We start from the raw sequence: 17271 nt of genomic DNA on the forward strand, positions 1-17271 counted from the left end.
AATGTGGCCATCTGAGACCTGTTTCCTCTCTTCTTTCTTTTGATCCATGTGAAAATAAAAGTCCTAGAAACCCTCAGTTCTGCAGGAACTTGGATATTCTCATCTCTGTAAGTCATCAAATAGAAGGCACCAAATAGACAGGGAAAAGAAGGTGAAACTAAGTGACATCCAGAGATTCTAATTAGTCCTGCCTGCCATCAGGGCATCAGACTGATAGATTTAACCATGAGAAGCTCTCAATAAGTGCCTCCACTAAGCTCTTCTTCAACTCTAGTCGGATATTTTCATAATTTTGGTAATGGGGATTCCCCTCTTTCCATTGAATACAACCAACATATACAGTTCTAGCAAAATTTTTAGGTGTGAGTGAATTTTCATAACAAAATTCTTTATGGAAAATATGAGTATAGACACCTACTACTCTCATTGTCTTCCCCGTCACGTTAGGCATACCAAAGAAAAACCCAGTCGTCCACTAGATGGCACTGCACAAACTTTCATGTGCAGACAGATGGCTATTCAATCAATGCTTTTTCATCTTATTAAATGAGGATCCTGTTCAATGCATATTCTGACTCAGCGGTCTAGATTCTTTATTTTCTTGTGTGAGTGCATGCGTGCGTGCGTGCGTGCGTGCGTGCGTGCCTGTGTGTGTGTGTGTGTGTGTGTGTGTGTGTGTGTGTGTGTGTGTGCGCGCGCGCACATGCTCTTCCTGGGACTTGAATTCAGGGGCTAGGCACTATTCCTTAGTGTCTTCACTCAAGGCTGGCATTCTAGCACTGGAGACACACCTCTACATCTTGCTTTCTACTGGCTAACTGGAAATAAAAAAAAAAATCCCACCCAACTCCACTGATAATAGCAACAGTTAAAGGCTTGCCTGATAAAGAACATGAATGGCAGTCAAAAGATAGGTTGAAGATGAGCTATTCAACAATTATTTAGGGATGGGAGGGAAACACTGACTGGGAGAGAGCCAGGGACAAAGTGACACTTTCCAAAAAGAATGCAGTCTTTATCGACTAATAAAATGGTAACCCGTCTGTATATCACCTTTTTAATAACAACAAAAATTTATACAAAGCATGAGAATTGTGTTTTCTCCAAGTTAAGTATATTTACAAAAAACAACAAAAACTTAGAATTTTTAAAAATAAAAAAATGCTAAAAGTCTTATAGAAATTTTTAAACTGATTATTAGGGAGGATGATGGGGGGGGGGAGAAGTCCTTAAGAAGAAATGCATAAGATAAGAGCCCATAAGGTGACATTTCTCCTCAGACTTTGGGAGTATTTCTGTATACACACAGCAAGATGCACTAGCAGGTTTCTGTTTAATACATGGCTGGTTCAAATTTTATCCCAAAGTGCACAGCAAGTAACAAATGGATGATGTGTATGTAGATTTTTCTCTTCTCTATTGAGCTTATCTTTCTTCTTTATTAGAAAGCTGGATTCCTGCCCATCTCACCAAATTTAAGATGATCCATGGACCACAGTACACAAAGAAGCTGAAGGAAACAAACCAAACCAAATAAACATCAAAAGGAGGAAGGATGAGGGGAAAGGTTCAAGGAAATAAAGCAAGGCAATTTCAATTTCTGAGCAACAGTGGTATAAGAATGTGGATAATATCTGGGTAAAGAGTATGAACATTGTATTCACATGACTAAAGCCCAGTGGAGTGGAAAAACTTGACAAGTTTTCCAGTAAAATAAACATTGTACTGAGGGGATTATTTAAAACTGGAGGCGTCTGTGCAGATATATGGTGTGTCTTTTCTCTTTTGGATCAGTCCACGTGGCTTTGGTTGACATTTTGTAAATTATAAATTGGAATAGACTGAACTCTCAACAGAAACGAGAAGACCTTTGGTAAAGGTATAACTTGTTTCTACATGGTGGTAAATCAAAGATTGCGTGTTCTCTTTTCTGAGGGCAATAGCTATATCTTCAGTCTGGTAAAGTGTTAGTTTCTCCTTTTCCATTTTTTTTATGCTGATGCTAGGGATTGGATTCAGGGCCTTGTACATTCGGCACCTGTGTTTTACTGCTGAGCTTTATTCCCCTGTCTTTCAGTCTTTTCTAACAGTTTTCTTTATATGGTATGATGCCTAACTTCTTTTAAAGCACAAATATATTGTCTAATCCTTTGTAAATTCTCTTATCTTTCGTATATTAGACAAAACATGAATGCTCAGTTTGAGATTAATAAAAATGTTGGTGGGTTTTGCTAAAAACGCTCTTTGGTGCATGTAAAAGAAGAAGGTTCTTTTCACTTGTAATAATAGTTGCAGCCTTTACTTGTCCTCAAATTATTTTATTTTTTGCCCTTGTGCTTCAACAAATTTTGTCAACCGTTTTGGTTGTTAAATGAATCATGGTCTAAAATTAGCTCTGAGCTTACTATAAAAATAAAAAGTAAAAATTTAACCTGCAATCCAACTGGCTTAAAACTGTATTTTCACCCAGGAATTCAATGTTTTGCTTATTGTCAAAATAGTCTAATTGAACCTACATATTTTTCTTACATGCATTCCTTTAAAAGACAAAAATAAAGCTTTCCAGTTCATGCAAAGGTATGAGATAAAGTTAGTAATGGACAATCCAACTACAGTGCAACAAATTCAGTCAATTCTCTATTTAATGAGCTTAACCTTAAACATCATTTTGCAAAAACACAGACACATTTAATTACATAAACACATTACAAATCTCACACACACACAGAACCGGAGCTATACAACGCAGCAAGAAATCAACAGAAAGTGGTGTGCAAAGCCAGACTGTAGGAGGCAGGTGAACACAAAGAGTGTAGCTGATTTTTGCACCTGGGAAAGCCATCATGGAAAGACCAGCAGGTGAGAAGCAAAGCGAGTAAGGGTCATGCAATGAGGACACAAAAGGAGGCAAGCCACTGCACACAGACTTTATTGAGTTAATGTATGAAAAAGCTTACTTCATTTAGAAAGCTCACTAATTGGTCTACCGTTAAATAATCAGTTTTGTCTCCATTGCTGAAAAGAAATTTATTAAAAAAAAGTAAGTTTTTGTAGATGATGCTTACAGAGGTACGATTTACATGTTGACATTTGTCAATCATAATTCTATTCTTATTTTTCTAAACCCTCAAATAGTGGTGTGTTCTTAAGGTGAACCAGAGAGACAGTTTGGTGAAGGGAGGAAGGGGCACCCAAAAGCAGAGAAGACATTCCCAGCAAGTCATGGAAAATATCTGCAGGTTTTTTTTTTTTTTAAAGCGTTATCCAAAGGCATTACTTTAAAAAACAACATGTAAGTCATCCATTTGAGGTCATTGGAATGAATGAACTTTCAACAACATTCCAAATTGGATCTAGTTAGTTCACATCATGGGTTAATACCTAAAGGAGCAGGTTAAAATTACAGGTAGTTAGTAAAGCCGATGCCAGGGAAGGGGAGGGGAAGTTTTAGGTGATGCAATTAATTTATGTCAGAGTTTCTCCAAATGTCAGAGTAAGCTTTTACTGTGATAAGCTAAAGGGTGAAAATATGACCCTGCACAGGTATTCTTAGTGCTAGCAATACTATCTTAAATACTCTGGCAAAAAGTGTTCCCCCTCAAAAAAAAATTCTAAAAGAACAAGAATAATATTTGTATATCATTTCTTCAGACTTGAAACTTACATTTTTTTAAAGAGATCCTCTATATCTGTGCGAGGACAAATCTTTTGTGTCAGTTCATAAAACTTCTCATAAGTAAAGGCAGCAGGCTCAATTTCATCATTCTGTAAAGAATAGAAAAGTGTCATCAATCACACAATCTCTTCATCTTTGCAGAAGGACAATGAGCAAGACCAGATGCAAAGTGTCCCACATGCCTGGAGGCTAACTTTTAGATTATGCTGCTAGATCATGGCATGCTCAAATGCTCATATTTAATTATGCCAAGGATTAGGATTCAGTGTGTACACATCAGACTACTGGCTTCCCTGGGAAATACCTCCAGGAATGAGTAGACAACCATTTTCCTTTAGCTTGCAGGATGTTGAATAAATCAAACCTTATGTTTAATCACGATTACCATGTGGTTTTCAGAAGATCATATAGAGGGGCTTAGCATGTCCCTGTGAGATCTTACACTGAAATGCACCTTTCAAAACAGGACTTAAAAATGAAGTCACAGGCTTAAATCATTCTTGTGCTTTATCCACTGATTTCAATTATTTTAAATTTGAAGGGCTGTGAACACAAATGGTTAGTCTGTTGGTGAGAGACACTTCAGAAAATATTGTAAGGCCATTTCAAAGCCTATTTATTAATTATGTGTGCTGCTGCTGGACTTGGTTTAGGTAGTGATGGTGAGCTTCTTTGACATAAGGTCCATAAATGATGTAACATAACAGTTTTTTATTTCCTTATCGTAATAAAGTTGGCAAAAATCATTTTGAAGCCAGGTGCTGGTAGCTCATGACTGTAATCCTAGTTATTCAGGAGGCTGAGATCTGAGGATTATAGCTCAATTCAGCCTGGGTAGGAAAGCTCATGAGACTGCCATCTCCAATTAACCACCAGAAAACCAGAAGCAGTGCTGTAGCTCCAGTGGTAGAGGGCTTGCCTTGAACAAAAGAACTCAGGGATAACATCCAGGCTCCAAATTCATACTGATCACAAAATTAAAAACAAATTATTTTGAAGTAGATTAGCTGAATTTTAAAACATTTAGGTTGGAATCCTTGGAAGAAGATGAGAAAACTGAGTCTACTGCAGGTCAGTTTAATACAAAGAAGCTAGTGAATACCACACAAGAAAGTATTGTTAAATCTATGAATACCTTTCCACTGGGAAGACCCAATTCCTTCAGTGCTTGAAATATCACTTTTTCTGTTTTGCCTGATGCAAAGGTTCTAGTAATGCTACAGCAAGGAGGGAAAGAAAGAAAGAAAGAAAATTTCAACATATTGTTCATTTTGCTTTCTCCTGCTGTAAAGATCCAAATAACCCCAAGAATGCCAGGACTGAGGGGCATTAACAGATTAACAAAACTATTCTTTGTAGGTGATTTTCATTGCCTAATGTAGTTCTGCCTATGTCTCTGGTTCTCCAGTAGCAGGTCCTGCTACTGGTTTCAAATACAAATGGCCTCCATAGGTGTTTGTGAACATGAGAACTAAAGGGATACACATACTGTGGGAAAGACAATGGCACTTTGGTATGTGTGTACTAGGATTTGAATGGCGAGCCTTGAAATTCATAGGCAAGTGTTCTACCACTCAGACTATATGGCCAGTTCTGTTTGTCTCTCAGTTTGCTTTTCATATAGGGTCTTGTACTTTTGCTGGGAATCACCCCCAAATTGCTACCACCTTATCTCTGTGGCCCCAATAGCCCACAGATAAATATTTTCATCCCCAGAAATTCCCTTCTTAGATAAAAGGCATGTGACAGATGGAATAGTGCTCAAGAATAAGTGACATGAATGGCGTGTGGGAAGAAGAAGCTCTCTACAACGCAGTCTAGCCTGACATAGCTATTATGACTCATTATCGATATGTTTTCATCTTGTTTTCAAATGAACACTCTTGAGGAAGTCTGCAATGGATTTAGAAACTTTCCTATGAAGGTAATGGGTTACAGATGGGCAGGGACAAAATTATTCAATATCTCAATAGAATCTCAGCTCTGATCAAGTCATGACATTTCTAGATAGCCTTTTAAATACCGTAGTGAATTAAAAGGCTAGTTGAATTCACAGCCATTGTCTCCAGTATAACTTCTGATGTTAGTGAAAGTAGCAAAAAGAGACCATCTCAATATGAATGAAGGTGACACTTAGAATGAAAGCCTAAGGGAGAGTTTGGTACCTGAACATCACACTTGGCTTCGAGCTGTGCCTTCTCCACCCAAGGAGACTTTATTTACACCCCTACTAGAGGCACAGGTCATGCATTAGCATGGTTATTCCAAGTCTATATTCAGAAGTAGAGCTTTAACATGAAGATGGAGCTGACTGTCACCTGTGAAGCCTAGCTTTGCTCTACCTTCTGAGTATCAGAGGGTATTTTTTTTAACAGTATCTCAGGCCCAATGCTTTCATGTGTTACATTATTCATGATAAGTGAATATAAGCCCTGACAGCCAGTTAATCTTGGTGAGTGGGAAAAAGCACCACTTCAGCTGCAGACTACAGCTTCCCAAAATAGATGGGGAGGAAGGAGCATTAGCTAAATGAATGATTATGTGTTCATTCTACCAGGACTAGGAATTCTTCATGAAGTATATTTGTAAGAGTACTTGAGACATTGCATTCAAGTAGAAGGTAGCCTGTGAATATATGCACATGGTAAAATCCAGGTGTTTGATATCAGGTAAACGAATTAACAGGTTTCTAGTCTACAGGGTACCAGATACATATTTTCTCAATCTTGAGAGTTCATGCAATGTTGAAACATTCAACAGAGGTGCTATTGACCTGCCCTTTTTGATTTTTGGAAAGTGGTGATTTAGTGTGTTTTTCTTCACAAAACTGTATGTTCATGTGAGAAATACAGAGGTACAACTGAATCAGACATCTGTAATTAAAGGAAAAACCTATGAATTGTAATCAAGAATATTTCAGTTCACCCAAGTCTTTGTTAGGCTGATCAACAAGGTCAGGAAGATTATGTATGAGCTTTAGCCCTTCTGAGGAGAGGGCATAGGAATAAAATCTTTGCCTTGGCCAATACCAAGAGGTAGGATTGAGGAACAGTGTATAGGAGAAAATAGAAGAGGAAGGAGTGGGAGGAGGCTGATTTCTCATGCTTCGCTTTTCATGAGCTGGTTTGGGCTGGGTAACTTGACCACAGATTTGCTGCCCTAATTTTTAAAGGAAAACACACTTAGGATGCAGCAAGGAAGTCAACAGACCATTTCTGTGGAATGCTATTTATTTCCTTGATTCCATGCATCTATCTGAGTTATTTTTGAATCTTAAAATAGCTTCATGTAAGGAGTGGGAACTATGAGGTGAAAGTGATTTTCTTGAGTTATCAGAAAGGTGCTCTTTAAGCAGTGTTCTAAGAGCAACAGACTTACAATAGGCTGGGGACATTTTAGACATCATGCAGCATTTCATAGGAAAATGACATCTTTAGAAAGATAATGAGAGCCAACTGTTTCTGTACAAATTCATGCCCAGTGCTTCAAAATAACTAACAGGTGCTCCAGAAAATTTTCAGGGAAAAAAAAAGATAAACTGCCATTTTTTCCCCCAAAGGAACGTCATTACAATAGCAAATACCTTTTGAGTTTTGCCTAGTTCTTTTATACTTCAATCTACACATATCTCAGGAGACCTTGTCAGTGAACTAAGGAAGCCCCACTCTTTGCTTGCTGGCCCAGGCTTTGCAATGTATTGTGGGATTCAAACATCATTTTCTGCCACGATCATACAAGAGTGAAAGGAAGGAATTGAAAGTACCATCTCTGTAGAATCACGTAGAAGCCTACCTTCCTTGTAGGCTTCTGGAGCTTCAGGTCGTGGGTGGGTCATATAGTATTGAACTGCCTTGGGCACATTTGGGGCACTGGCCTTCTCTGAAACACTTGTGTCCTTTAGAATTTCTTCTACCCCTTGGCCACAACTATTGTCTGGTTCCCCATAACTCATCTCCCCAGTCACTGAATCCCACATTTCTAACCACTGGATCCCAGTGTCCTAGCCACTAAATTTCATTGCAGACTATAAGAGATGAGAAAGATTAAAAGCAAAGTTATTGTTACAACTCTGGTCTGAATGGGAAGATACTCAATTTCATGATTGTACACAGAAAAAAAGAAGAAAGAAAAGAGGGGGACCATGTCACGGAGTGAAACTTAGTTTATTGGCTTTTGTTTACTATTCCAGGAACAAGGGCTATTCCCAAACTCTGTAACGATGACAAAGCCAGATCCCTTTTAACATGATATACATTATATAATAGTTTCCACATTTTAGAGCTCCAGAATGATAGTGAGGAAATGACATTTTAAAACTGTTTACACTTCATATCCATTAAAACATTCAGAACAATTTAACCCTCGGCAGCTCATCTCCTGAGAGAGTATCTTGCTTTTTTTGTTGTTCTTGGCTTGGTATCAATTCTCTATCAGCTCAAATAAACTACGCCCAAATCACAGATGCTTTGTGTCAAACACCTGTTCATACTGGCAAGCACAAAGGAGTCAGTGTCAAAGAGAACTAAACTAAAAAAGATGCCAAAGTATGGAGGCTGTATCTGCCCAGGTGAGGACAATAGCTTTGTTGTATGAACATGCTAGAGAATGATGCATACAATCTGAAGAGATTTGTGAAGGCCTAGTTTGATGAAGGAGGATACAAGGAAATGGAGCTAGTTAGAAATATTCTGAGCCCAATCCACGTGTTCCTACTCTGTCCATTTTCCAGAAACTTATCTTAGAGAAAAGGCAGAACAGGAAGGCATGACAGAGAGCTCCTGCCTGTGTTTGTGTTCACCTGGCTATCTGTGTTCACCTCCCCTTCCCTCTGGATTTCACTTGAACTTTATGGCCTTTATATCCATATCACCCTTTGCCTGGACAGGGTGAATGAAGACATAGCAGCTCTGTGATGTTGAAATCCTAACCTAATTCTAACCTAACATAATGGCTTTAGGGACAAAGACCTTTAGGAAGTGACTGCGTCTGGGAAATGGGATTAGAACCTTTATAGAAGAGACTTCCTAGAATCTGCTATCCTTTTCCACAAAAATATAGCAATCTGGCACCGCAAAGAGGACCTCATCAGAAACAGATCACAAGGGGGACCCTTCTCTGACTTCCATTTTCTTTTCTTTTTAAAATTATTTTCATTTGGGAAGAAATAAAAATGACCTATAGACACATGAAGAAATGCTCAACATCTCTGGTCATAAAAGAAATGCAAATCAAAACAACTCTAAGATTCCACCTCACTCCAGTTAGAATGGCCAGGATCAAGAAAACTAATAACAACTGATGCTGGAGGGGAAGTGGCCAGGAGGGATCACTACTACACTGTTGGTGGGAGTGCAAACTCGTTCAACCACTATGGAAAGCAGTATGGCAGTGCCTCAAAAGACAAAACATAGAGCTCCTCTATGACCCTGCAATTCCAATACTTGGCATTTACCCAATCGTCCAGAAACAAGGACAGACTAAATCCAACGATGTTCATTGCAGCACTATTTACCATAGCAAAGATATGGAACCAACCTAGATGTCCCTCAGTTGATGAGTGGATCAACAAGTTGTGGTATTTATACACAATGGAATTCTATGCTGCTGTCAGAAAAAACGACATCGCCCCATTTGTTAGGAAATAGAAAGACTTAGGAAAAATCATATTAAGTGAAGTAAGCCAGACTCAAAGGAACATAGGCCCAATAGTCTCCCTCATTTGTCATAATCAGTAGAAACGTTGGGCTCTTTTAGCAGAGATTTACAATAGAACAAAATCTAGAGACATAAGGCCATATAGTGTGACACTAAATGTAAGGACTCCAGGGTAAGGAAACAAAAGCCATATAATGAGTGATTGTTGTCCTTAATGTACTATGTTATCTCACATCTCTTTTGCTGTCCCTTGGTTATCTCATATTGTTACAATATTTCACCTTGTTATCTGATATATTTTATATGTGCTTAATTGGTTATTTGAAATTGGATAGGGAAAGGGGAAATCAAGATAAGGAGGGGGAGCGGGAGAGGGAAATGGGGACCATGTCATAAGAAAGGGTATCAATGTTTGTGAAGTAATGCACCTTCTATCTGGTGAATATAATGTAACCCTTCTATTAATTACAATAAAACAGAAATAAAAATTATTTTCATTTGGAAATCTAAAACCAGAGGGGTTCTAGTTATGTAAGTCAGGTAAATAGTACGCTTCCTTTTGGATGTCATCCCTTCTGTTGAGCTCTGCCAGTTTCTCTCCCATCCTGCTCACTAGCCGTATACTTCCTTTTCATCTAGTGTCCAGTGAGGCCGTGATTGCACTTGTTCACTCTTTATCCCTCTTAGTGTATTTCTGTGCTTTCCCTTACACACAAAGCCATATAGGACAAACAAACAGAGACAAAAAGAAAAGAAAACTAAAACAACAACAATGAAAATTGAAACATTAACTATGCCAGCTCCTGTCTTCTCTAAACAGCAGATAATGAACAGCAAAGCCAAAAATGGGAAGGCCCCATCCAGAGGAAACTCATTAAAACAGTCCATGCACTGCCACTGCAGGGACCCAGGACAGACTTTGTTTGGTAGTGTTTACTCAGATAAGCTGGCAAATGAAGCTAGGTGTGGTGGTTCACGCCTTAATTCTAGCTACTCAGGAGGCTGAGATCTGAGGATCAAGGTTCAAAGCCAGCCTGGGCACAAAAGGACCTGAGACTCTTATCTCCAATTAACTTCTAGAAAATGGGAAGTGGGGCTTGGCTCAAGGGTAAGGCAGTAGCCTTGAGCTAAAGAGCTCAGGGACAGTACCCAGGCCCAGAGTTCAAGCCCTATCACCAAAAAAAAAAAAAAACAAAAACAAAAACCTGGCAAATGAAATTTAAATCCTAAAGCCCAGTTATTTAAAGATTGAAAATTAATACTACCTGTTCAGATGGTTTTTAAACACTATTGTCAGGGAATAGAGGGAAACCTTAACTTCTATTCATGATTTCGATCAACTGAACAAACAAAAGAACAAACAAACGAACAAATACACACACACACACACACACACACACACACACACACACACACACGATTTCAAGTAAGTTTCCAGAGATATTGTAAAGGCGATTAGCACACAACACTTGTAGAGGGCTGTCTTTGGATTGGTGTCATGAGAGCTGATCTCAAGAAGAACTACTGACTGACTTACCTCCTCACTGGAATTTTACCAGTTGTGTTGGTCATAAATGCCAATTTCATCCAGCTAGGAAATAATAGCAAAAACGTAATTTTTGAGTTTCAATCCAGTTAATGACATTAAAGAATATCTACTCTATAAACCAGGAACAAAACCATTGTTTAGTATGAGTTAAATTTAAAGCTGCCAGATACTCTACATTGATAACAGATTTCTTGGGCACTCAGCTTCTTTTTTTGTTTTTTTATTGAGTGCCTATTATTTTGAAGTCAACCAATTGTAATCATGACAATTAATAAGCACAGGCACATGCATAAGCTCCAAAAACCCTTAAGAATGGGAACCTATTTATCAGTATATTTCACCATGAGAGATAACTTATTTTGCCCTGAAAAGTTTCTGAGGCAGAGGGACGGTGGAGGAATTGACTTTTCTTAGTTTTATGCAGTGAAAGCTTGAGCCAACCCAGTTTCTGGCTGTTCCCAACCCCAGGAACACAGAGATTTGTACCAGAAGACTCAGGATGGGGACACAAAATCCAATGCTTAAAACCCACAGTATTTAGAGTGAGTGACTGGAGCTCCAGGAGCTTTTGGCTAGTGACTATTTGTTTCCCATGGGTCTGAAGCTTTGGATTCATCCATCAAAGTCAGGAACATGGAAAGAAGGGCAAATAGCGATTGTTCTGTCCTCATTTGCAGTATTCTTCATCTCCGTATGGGATCATTTGATAAGTTCCGAGTGTGATGAGTGATGGAAACTAAACTCACTGTTTTTTGAGGCATGTCATCGGACTGACGTTGTTTGCCCTGAAGTTGTGTATGATTGATCTCAGGCCTTCTACCCATTGCTGAAAGAAAAAAAGAAGAAGAAACAATTCTCAGTCAGTAGATCGGCTATGGCCAAACATGGTGGGTTTTTATCAGACAGTCTGTTGTATTCATTTCATGTAATGAGACTATAAACTCTGTTTTTATCTCCTGCCTGCCACACAGCCACCTACATTTTACATGCTCGTATTTTATGCCTTAATAAACAATTTTCATTCTTTTTATGAAGATGAATGTGACATCTAAAGTACCATAAAATACCAGGTTGAACATGCTGCCTACTGACGGACTTGTCGAGCTTTCTATTAAATATAAGTTCTCATTTTAGTTCCTGGCAAGCTTGCTTCTTTCTAAGCAATACTATATGATATCTGCTGACTTATTGCCATTTCCGAGGGCAGATAATATTTCTGAATTCTCCTAATCTGGGTTTGTTCCATATCTTACTTATCTGTATTTTCCAACAAAGCCTTAAAAAGCAAGAGACTTTTACTGCCAGGTGACTCAGAGCAAGCTGTGATGTGCTCACATTATTTCTGTCTGAGGACTTGGACCTCATTTGTAGTTCATACCATCACTCCATTGATTTACAAGGAAAAGTGAAGGAAGACTGAGGATGACAGTACAGGAATTTGGGTCTCTAGAAGGACAATTTACTAGTAAAGACATGACCTAAGGTCTGCACTGCTCTTGGATTCAATTAGTGATGCTGGTGAATTTGACAAAAGCTAAATACCCACCATCATGCTTTGTACCCCTTTCCAATCAGAAAACTATGACCTGTACATAAAGTGACTCCTTATCTTCTTAGATTTATAACCTGATGGATTAGACTTATGCCTCAGTGCTGAGCAAGGGAAAATATCTGAGCATAATATGGATATAAACTGTATCTGCACTGTACATTGTATGGCTCTGGGGTGAAAGTGAATAATATAAAATTTAGTACCCCAGTTACAATTTTATTTCAAGTACCCAAAGGATATGATGAACAACATAATGATGGATACATATTGGAGACACAGGCATTTCTGTTGGACAGCACTTTATAATATCACCAGGTTTAGCAGTTGGGATTTTTTTTTTTGCTAATAATTGTCATTCTCTGTCTTCCTTACAGCTCTGTTTTTCTTAACATAGTATCCTCTAGGCCTATCCATTGTATTTGCATTTTTTATGGATGAGTAATTTGGTGTGTGTGTGTGTGTGTGTGTGTGTGTGTGTGTGTGTGTGTGTGTGTTTGACTTGAAATTAGGGCCTCACATTATTCCTTGGCTTTTACACTCAAGGCTGGAGCTCTACCTCCATTTCTAGCTTTTGCAAGAATCTCCAGATCTTTCTCCCTCAGCTGGCATTAACCCATTCCCCTTAGATCTCAGCCTTCTAAGTAGCTAGGTATAAGCCACTGATGTCCAGCATGAATTAATCTTTGCACAAGTCAGAGGTGATAACAAAATCATAACATTACCATTGAATTTCTTTTACTTGTGGTAAATAATACATAATATTAAACACTCTCAACATTTTCAAATGGTATCCTGGCATTAAGTACATTCAGTTCATTGTACAACCATTCCACCTTCCATCTCCACAACTAAAGCTCTTCACCTATTCATCAGTAATTCCACATCCTCACCTCTTCTTCGTAACCACCATTCTACCACTGTCAATGGGATTTGGACTAACCTAGAAGTCTCAAGTGGAACCATACAGGCTTTTCCTTTATAATGGGCTTATTTTACTTGACATAATGATTGTAAGGTTTATTTTTGTTTTAATGTGTGTCTAAATTTCTTGCTTTTCAAAGGCTGAATTACGAATTCCATATACATATATGGAATACATATGTATATGTATATATCTATGTATATATACATATATATGTGATATATCACACACACACACACACACACACACACACACACACACACACACACACACACACACATATATATATTTCCTTTATCCATTCTTCTGTCAAAGGACATTTGTGTAGCTTCCACTCTGGTTAGTACATAATGAGTAATACTGCTACAAACACTGGGGTGTGTATATTTCTGGTTCTTTTACCAAGAAGTGGACCTGCCAGATCATATGATCATCCAAGTTTCAACTGTTTGAGGAACCACTGCTCTGTTTCTCATGGCTCTTATACCATTTTACATTCCAGTCAACAGAGATAAAGTTGTTATTTTTTCCACATCTTCACTAATACTCACTATTTTAAGGTTTATTCTTTTCTTTTTGATTGAAATCATCCTTATGGATGTGAATCTAACAGGATTTTTTTAAATTGTCATATACACAGAGGTTACAGTTGCATTCATCAGGTAGTGGGTATATTACTTCTTGAACATTGTTATCCCTTCCCTTGTTTTTCTCTTTCCCTCCCCTCCATTCATATTGTTTTTCTCTTACCTTCCCTTTTTCAAATAACAAATGAAACTATATATAATATACCAGGTACCACATTCAGTTACAGTAACAACAAGAGATAAATCATAAGAGGAAAAGAGAAAATAAATAACTTCACATAGTGCATGAAGAACAACAATCACAAAGATAAACCTCTTGTTTCCATATCCTGGAGTTCATCTTTCTAAGCCTCATCTCATATGGCCATATATACATAGCTTTTGAGCTATTATGATCCTCTCCAACAGTATTAAAAAAAAACAATCCTTTGTATTATAGCCATTCGGATGGAAGTTAAAGTAGGTTTCCTTTTGGACAGTTTTTTTTTTTTAAGAATGGTAAATATCATCAATAGTCTTAGCAAGAGCAATGGTGAAGTCTGGAAGAAAGGAAACAGTGGTATTAAAGAAACATGTCACTTATTTCTCACTGGCAGAATTCTTTTCCATCCAGCTAAATATGGACTATAACTCCCAGGAGATGATCAAATATCCTGTTACTGGCCTAAAAAAAAAGCTGACAGAGTTTCCCAAGACAAGACAAGAAAAATAAATAAGCAAAACCCCCAAATAATTTGGTTGGCATTAACCTAGATGTGTTTTCTAAACCTGAAAGTCTGTCCCAAAACTTGTTCCAAAACACAGAACCAAGACCATACTTTCTAAAGGGGAAAAAAGTAGTAGACAACGGAATAAGAATCTTAATTTAGTTATTTGTAGATATAAATTTTAGACAAAGTGGACATTGGACGACTGGCTTATAAAACATTCACCCACCTTTTGGAAATGGAACATTAGTGATTGGAAATGTGACCTCTGAGGTTATAGTTCCAGCAACAGGGTTCATGCTTTAGTGAGTAGCAGATGCTACCAGCAACCTCAGAGGCCACAATGGCAGTGGGCAGGGAGGTAGCTGCTTCTTTTCTGACTGAAGTGATCAAAGCAAGGTCAAAGGTCTTCCCCAAGGTCATAGAACAGCAAGCTTGGGGCAAAGGAACAATAAGAATTTTAGTCTGTCCTACCCCTAAAGAAGGGAGTATTTTCACCCAAAGCTTGTCTCTCTATAATAGAAAATGTTCTCTTCAGAACTTCCCTTCTCTCTGTTACCTCTCAGGTACCGTTCACTTAGCATGATAGAACTAAAGGACAGTAAGAGAGATAAGAATGCTCTGGCTATTTTATCCTTCTTTTAAAACAGTCACCAGATGAAATACCAGCAGGTGTCACTAGAGTCTTAAAGTTTTGTTGAAAAGTTTTATCAAGTAGATGCCAACTTCCATCCCTGATCATTCATTTCCACGTTAACAAAAGAAAGGCAAAAGTGACTGGAGATAAATCTTTTTGAATGTTGAATATGGGCTTGCATGACAATCAAGACATCCCCAGAGAGGCATCTTGGGAGCTCCTTGAATACCTTTATTGGCTAGATGAAGTCAGGCAATTTAGGTGCCTTCCTTCCAGTGGGGCTACCCAGAGTAGACATAGACAGTCCAGGTAGTGTAGAACACGCCTCTCCCCCAACATACTTGTAATAAATGTCTGCGTGGACACGCCTATTCTACTTACCCAGCAGGCTGTACTGGTTACTATTCTTTCTTTTTTTGGTTTTATTTGTATTTATTTTTTAATTTTACTTGCTGTTGCCAGGGACTGACCCTAGGGCTTGGTGGTATGCATTCTAACTATGTGCCTTACTACTGAATCATGTCACTGTTCTTAATCATTTCCAATATTTTCTAAACCCACTGAAAGCTTATTTCAGTCTTTATAGGAGAGGGGTGAGGGATCCTTTAAGAGATTGTAGAGAACTTGTGTAGGGTTGATGTAGGGGAGGAGGAAGGACTACGAAAGCTGCCTCTTTAGATCTCTCCTATAGGACTCTTGGAATATATTTTCTCCCTGAAAACAGTATTTAAGCCTCCAAGTAAATGTCTGGACCTCCCCATTCCCTATCTCTAAGGCTGTCAGAACTGCCAAACACAAAAAGGAATCCTGTTCTCATGAGAGGGATACAAAGAAATAGATATATAGAATAAACTAACACAGAAGAACTTACAGGGAACATTTACAGTTTTTTCCCTTCAAAAACAGTACTAGATTTTTTTTCTTGGTCACATACACACAAAAATACTTAAGTGTTCTTTGCAGGAAAAAAAAAGTAAAGCAAAGACTAAACATAGCAAAAAGTAAACATCATTCAAAATGTCACTACTTCCAAGAAGAAAGATCCATCACTAATGCTCTTTAGTTGGGATGACATGCTCTTGTTTCTGTTTTATCCCACATCCTTGTGCTCTATGGTCTGGACAAACTGGTATTCACTAGGACAGAATGCTGACCTGTACTTTAGGATACTCAAGTTCATACAGTGTGTGTGTGTGTGTGTGTGTGTGTGTGTGTGTGTGTGTGTGTGCAAGTAAGAAAGGGTAAGATGGTTGGAGGTTGTCATTTCTCCTTCCTTCTATGTGAAGGAACAAAACAATAATAAGAGTCAACAGAATAATCAGTGAACAGGGTCACCTGAAATATTTAAAATGTGACAACTTCCTGGTACTGGTAAGTCATAAATTTATCCCATGCAGGGATAATAATTTGTTGGGTTGTTTGTTTAAACACAGAGGGATAAAAAAGTCAGGGCATATTTCAGTTCACCGTTCTCTGGATGTCTAAACTACTCTGTCAATTCATTTTAGTTTTATCTGCTCAAATAATACATCAATAATTTATATAACTGAAAATACAGGTTTGAACCTTGTATCAAAGGCTATAAAGAATTTCATGCAGTATCATGGAACTAAGCTGTTATCTTGGACAAATCCAGTTGATAAACCCAAAATCTAGGAAGCAAGGGGAATATATGTATATATATATATATATATATATATACATACATGTTAGAGAGACAACCCAATAGAAATCACAAAAGTTAGCTGACTGCTGGTGACTCATACCTGTAATCCTAATGAGTTAAGAGGCTGAGCTCTGAGGATCCTGGTTCAAAGCCAGCTGGGGCAGGAAAGTCTATGAGACTGTTATCTGTTATCTCTGATCAACTACAAGAAAGTTGGAGCTACAGCTCAAAGTAGAAAAGCAAAAAAGCTTGGGAATAGTACCTAAGCCCAGAGTTCAAGCTCCATGACTGACTGAAAAAAAAAAAGTAAAAAGAGAAAA

General features: G+C 38.1%; 1 protein-coding gene across 8 annotated transcripts in view; it reads right to left on the reverse strand.

Annotated features, from left to right (window-relative positions):
- Plcb4 (phospholipase C beta 4) overlaps positions 1–17271 on the reverse strand; it is a 353129-nt gene that overhangs the window by 75787 nt on the left and 260071 nt on the right. For all 8 annotated transcript variants that reach the window (XM_090352005.1, XM_090352009.1, XM_090352003.1 and 5 more), the window contains 5 exons: positions 11627–11706; positions 10869–10922; positions 4812–4893; positions 3665–3765; positions 2958–3015 (listed from right to left, as the gene is read on the reverse strand). In XM_090352005.1, the coding sequence (XP_090208131.1) occupies positions 2958–3015; positions 3665–3765; positions 4812–4893; positions 10869–10922; positions 11627–11706 (375 nt within the window). The remainder of the gene's footprint in view (positions 1–2957; positions 3016–3664; positions 3766–4811; positions 4894–10868; positions 10923–11626; positions 11707–17271) is intronic.

Source organism: Megascapheus bottae, chromosome 18 (genome assembly GCF_031878675.1).
Source record: "Megascapheus bottae isolate mThoBot1 chromosome 18, mThoBot2.hap1, whole genome shotgun sequence".
Classification (NCBI taxonomy): domain Eukaryota; kingdom Metazoa; phylum Chordata; class Mammalia; order Rodentia; family Geomyidae; genus Megascapheus; species Megascapheus bottae.